A 5,831-nucleotide genomic window follows, 5' to 3' on the forward strand; every position below is an offset into this window, starting at 1 on the left:
TCAAATTGAAACTTTCAATTTTTTAAAAATACTAAATTCATCAGTTCGGTTATTTGGAATTTTTGGTTATATCTTATGGTTTGGTTCAGTTACTCGATTTTTCTTATTCACCCCTAATTTTTACTAGTTATGAAAAGAGTAATTTACTATTTTTCACTCCGCCTTGCCCCAATCCATTGAGCCTTTTGTTTCAGTTTGTAACATAGTTTTCAAAACCAGATTGGATCGGACGGTTGGACTGGAAAAACCAAACCCCAGAATAATCTTTTGGTCAAAAACGTTGATTTGACCAGAAAACTGCTGACCCAAGCGATTGAACCATTCAACGGTTTTTGACTGTTTTTTATTTATTTGTTGTTAGAATAGGCCATCCATTTGGTTCGAATGGTTGGACCATTCAACCCAGGAACCAGACCCTTGAATGGTTCATTATCCGTTTCGGTTTTAAAAACCTTGGTTTGTATAGTTGGGTTAGTTTTGCACCAATAAATTTTCCTTCTTACCAAACAAACTTTTAGCTATAATGGATGCAAACACGAATTCCAATAAAGCATATGTTTAATTTGATCAAAAGCCCACTTGAATGCAAATTTATTTTATTGATGTATTTTTACATCTTCTTATCAATGTAAATATACATTAATCTATCATTTCTCAATGCATAAATGTAATATTATCAAACACAGACAAAAGGGAACTATAGTACAAATTTATCCTAAATGGGGATTTACACTCCATTTGCATCCTTTCCAAACACACTCTTAGTACATCTTCCGCCAGGACTCGGGATGGGCTGAGCCTTTTGTTTTACGCGGGCTTGGACTAATGAAGGGTGGCAAATGGCAAATTGGTGCGTTAACCGAGTAGTAAGAACTAAGAACTATCCACTCCGATCCAGGATCCACTCTAATTAGATGCGTCATATGTGTTCAACATTTTTTACTATTGGCTGTTAAACCAAAAAGGATATTTCCACGGCGATGCCAGCACCACGATCTTTATCCCCCACGGCCGGTGGTTCGTCCAATTATGGTACAGAAAAAGTATAATACCAAACCGATAAGCAATCAACCAATCATCCAATGGGTAATCAACTAACCAATCAACTGGCCTTCATTTTCTTTTTTTTCTTTATTGAATAAATTGATGTTCATTTTTGCTATCTTTGATTTGAAGGAAAATGTAAGAAAAGAAAGAGAAAGGTATGGAAACCTATACAAAATTTATATAGGTTTTCCTGCCCTTCCCTTTCTTTCCTACTTTTTCGTTCAAATCAAACACAGGGTTAAAAAAACAGAGAGAAAAACCGGTATTCAGTTTTTTCAAATGGGTTTCTGAATCTCTAATTGGCTGACATTTTTTAGGGTATGTATCTTTCCGGTGTCATAGAAGTTACATGGTAGGACTGCAACTCTCCAAGTCAATTTGTCCCATTTATGGTTGGGGCCGGATATATTTGTGTCGTTTTGTCATTTTGGGTTGCGTTCAAGCTTATCTATTGAACCTTGTTTAACATTCCAAATTGCTTTTCACTTTCCCAATTGAACCTACTTTTGAGTTTTGCGTTATGTCCTTTCCATTTGCATCTTGCAGGGCAAGAACGTGCAATGGCGTATCAATATGAATTATGTTGTAGCATGGTTTTCAAAGCCGGATCAGACCGGAAAACTGGGAACCGGTCACTTGACCGGTTCTGTTTCCTCCCAAAATTGTTGATTTTGGTTAGCAAACTATTGAATCGGATGGTTAATCTTTTGAACTATTCAAATTGTTTTGAATTCTTTTTTAATTTTTTGTCAGAATGGGCCGATCATTCAAACCAGTAACCGGACCCCTGATCGATTCGGTCACTGGTTCGTTTTTAAAAACCATGTGTTGTAGAGATGTTTTCCAATAAAACTGTGGTCTAAAGACAAATAGGCCCTTATTTATGATGATAAAAATTGATGCATGGGATGTACAGGGTACAGCCTTTATATTAATAACAAAAGAATGGGGATCTATGAATATATTCCCCCTTCCCCTCCTTCTATTCTCACATATTAAATGCTGATGCTAATTCTATCCACCTTTTTTCTGGTGGTTGCAGCACTTACTCCCAACGCAACAAGGGGCTGTTAATGGGCTTTTTGATCGGGATAGACACAGACTTGAACTCAATTTCTTAATTGCATTAATAAGTCATGGATCCAGAACCTACACTTACTGAATATTAATCGGGCCTTTTGGGTTTGACCCAAATCCAATAAAAAATCGATAAACCAAGAAGCCTTTAACTGGTAGTTCTCTTCTTCCCTTTTCTCAAAATATCTTTTATATCCCCTGTAAAATCATGGCTTTCTACATCAAGCATTGACAGACCTTGTGTAGTAGAACAGGATGGGAGCTGACCGGTCGACCCAACCTGTTGAGAGCCCAGTGCATAAGATCTTGAGTCTTGACTCGAACCTGATTCTGTTGGTCTTGGCATGGTATGACTACTGGCCTACTGGGGTCCAATGGTACGGCATAGTCTGACGATGCGGTCTGATCCACGTGTTTGATGCAACATACCCCGTTCACACTATGTTTTTTACTAATGGGTTGAGTTACTATCCGCATCATCCGGTTCCGTCTGATTGTTATTAGTGGGCTCTGATGCTACGGGCGTAGTCTGGCTCATCCGGTCTAAATCCGGGTGGGTATTCGCCGATCGACAACAGTTAGTTAATTACACTACACGACACAGTACGGTCGTAACTCGTAAGCTCAGCCGGTCGGCCCCAATTTACCCCGTTAACCATGCTAATGCAAACAAAATTTTGATTTTTTTTATAGAAATCACTTTACTATTAAATGTTAATTTTAAGTAATTTAAAAGCTACTTTTTTTGATAATCCATTAAAAAAAGGCTATATAATACCGAAAAAATAAAAATAAAAACAAAAAAATCTCTCCTATAACGCCTTCATTGGTTCATGCACAGTTCACTGCCTCCCTTATTTATTAGCGTTCCCCCGCGGACAATCGAACATCTCTCTCCATCTCCCTCTCTCTCCACAATGGAAGGAAAAGCAAAAACCACTATCTTTTCCTTCTTCATTCTGTTTTTCTTCTCGAGCGGTTACGCAAAACCGCTCCAGTTCCAAACCCTGGTTTTAGGGACTCTTCCCAAACCGCCCACCCACAAGCCCGATCTCTGCTGGAGCGAATCTGAAACTTCATCCCTCTCCGAAACCGCTGAAACCAATCCTCAGACCATTCTCACTGCACGATTAGAACACAGGGATGCTTTGGCCTTCAATGTCACTCCAGAAGCACTCTTCCATCTCAGGTTGGAGAGAGATGCCGCCAGAGTTGAGTCCCTGTCCACCATGGCAGCTGGTGCGCCGCCCGTTACTAGTAGAAACGCCACTCGGTCGCGCGGGAACGGCTTCAGTAGTTCGGTCATCTCCGGCCTCTCTCAGGGTAGCGGAGAGTATTTTACACGGATAGGTGTTGGTACGCCCCCTAGGTACGTCTACATGGTTCTCGATACTGGTAGCGACATCGTTTGGATCCAATGTGCGCCTTGCCGGAAATGTTACACGCAGGCCGATCCTATGTTCGATCCAAAAAAATCTCGTTCGTTTGCTGGTGTTTCCTGCGGTTCACCTCTCTGTCGGAGACTAGATGTGTCGGGATGTAGTCAGCAGCGGCTATGCCTCTATCAGGTATCATATGGTGACGGATCGTTCACCGTGGGAGAATTCTCTACGGAGACGCTCACGTTCCGGGGGACCAAGGTTGGAAATGTGGCGCTTGGGTGCGGCCACGATAACGAAGGATTGTTCGTAGGCGCGGCCGGGTTGCTGGGTCTCGGCAGGGGGAAATTGTCCTTCCCGTCCCAGGCGGGCCGCCGCTTTGGGAGGAAATTCTCATATTGCCTCGTCGATCGACAGGCGGCGGCAGTGAAGCCGTCGTCGGTGGTGTTCGGGGAGTCGGCCGTGCCTAGGTCGGCCGTGTTCACGCCGATGCTTACAAACCCTAGACTGGACACTTTCTACTACGTCGAACTCATAGGTATCAGTGTGGGGGGTGTGCGAGTCCCTGGGATTACAGCCTCTCTGTTCAAGATGGACTCGGCTGGGAACGGCGGAGTGATAATCGACTCGGGAACGTCAGTGACTCGGTTGACTCGTCCGGCTTATGTAGCTCTACGCGACGCGTTCCGTGCCGGGGCGATACAGTTGAAGCGGGCGGAGGGGTTTTCGTTGTTCGACACGTGTTATGATTTGTCGGGGAAGACAGTGGTGAAGGTACCGACGGTGGTGATGCATTTCAGGGGTGGGGCGGACTTGTCATTGCCGGCGGCGAACTATCTGATACCGGTTGATAGTAACGGGATTTTCTGCTTCGCATTTGCCGGGACGACGAGTGGGTTGTCTATAGTGGGGAATATACAGCAACAAGGGTTTCGTGTTGTGTTCGATGGAGCGAGTTCGCGTATCGGGTTTGCTGCGCACGGGTGCGCGTGACGGAAAGACTCTCGAGTCTGAGCGTCAGGGCGTGTCAGTCGTCTTTTGGGTTTTCTTTTCTTTTCTTTTTTCTTTTGGGGAAAGAAAACTGAATTTCCAATTTTCATCCTGTCGTATAATGTTGTTGTATTATGTGGTACGTAATTATTACTGAAACACGAGGGTAGTCTTATTAGTGATTAGTAGTGGAACAAGTTACCGTTACTTTGACCTTTTGGGTGAAATCAAATGCTGTATTGTAAAAACCAGATAATTGACTTGTTATTAGTTGAGTTGAGTTGAGAATAGAAATGGTTGCAAGTTTATTTATTATAAATAAATAAGTAAGAATTAATGAGATGGACGGACTATTTCGTTTTTGATAAATTTATGTGATGGTAGTTTCTGTGGAGTAGAGCGTGAGCGTCTGATTGGCACCTTTGGTAACCGGTAGCAGTGATGACATCAACAACGTCAACGTGATGAGAATGAGATCGCCTGGCACAACGCCACAGCCGCAGGCAAACGGTATGCGATTGTTCAGACTTTACGCCCGAGTGTTCACATCTGCTGGGACCATTGCACAAAATTCTTGAGACTGTCTAATCAAATTCGGACACGTTAGCAATCTAAACAAATAAAAACAAATTAGCCCAATAGTGTATGTTTATGAAATTAAAAACAAAGGCTGCCCACTGTCGTGCCGTGTTTTATTGGTCGGCTCCGTCATTTTATCCGTAATCAACGTTGCCTAACATGGTTGAATACTTTAACGAAGGATGCAGTGCAGACTACAAGTGAGAGAGACCACCCTTTACGTTTTGGCATGTTGTTGCCTTGCGGATAGGGCTGGTAATATTTTACGGCAACACGATTTTAACATGAGGAGGCTTGGATTTATGTTAAAATCGTATTAATTCATTTAGCATAATTAATAAGTTTGTTAGTTTTACGCTCATCAATTTTACTTGAAAATGCTCCATTTATGATTTGAAGTTTCGCTTACAAGATTATTATATGCATATTTGCATGAAATATTATTATGGTAGTTAAATATGACATTGAATAGTTTTTATAAATTTGTTTTATTATTTAAATTTATTTATTTGTTTAATTTAAATTGATTAATTGTGTTGATTTTGTATTATTTTGAGTTAAATGTGTTATCTAGTAAAGTATTAAATAGGTTAATCATATTAATTCATGTTACATGGATCATATTGTATGTCACATGCAATAAATAACTCGTGTTCATGTTTAAATTATTGATACGGTTAATTAATTGTATCAATTGTATATATATATATATATATATATATATATATATATATATATATATATATACGAAAATTCCTA

The 5,831-nt window shown here is 41.0% G+C and overlaps 1 protein-coding gene across 1 annotated transcript; it reads left to right on the forward strand.

Annotated features, from left to right (window-relative positions):
* Positions 1-2,954: 2,954 nt before the first annotated feature.
* LOC104604031 (aspartyl protease family protein 2-like) lies at positions 2,955-4,835 on the forward strand. Its single transcript, XM_010268248.3, has one exon. It carries the CDS (start codon positions 2,958-2,960, stop codon positions 4,494-4,496), a length of 1,539 nt encoding a protein of 512 aa, XP_010266550.2. The 5' UTR covers positions 2,955-2,957; the 3' UTR covers positions 4,497-4,835.
* Positions 4,836-5,831: the final 996 nt, after the last annotated feature.

The sequence above is a fragment of the Nelumbo nucifera genome, chromosome 3 (assembly GCF_055504915.1).
Source record: "Nelumbo nucifera cultivar China Antique chromosome 3, China Antique-T2T, whole genome shotgun sequence".
Lineage (NCBI taxonomy): Eukaryota > Viridiplantae > Streptophyta > Magnoliopsida > Proteales > Nelumbonaceae > Nelumbo > Nelumbo nucifera.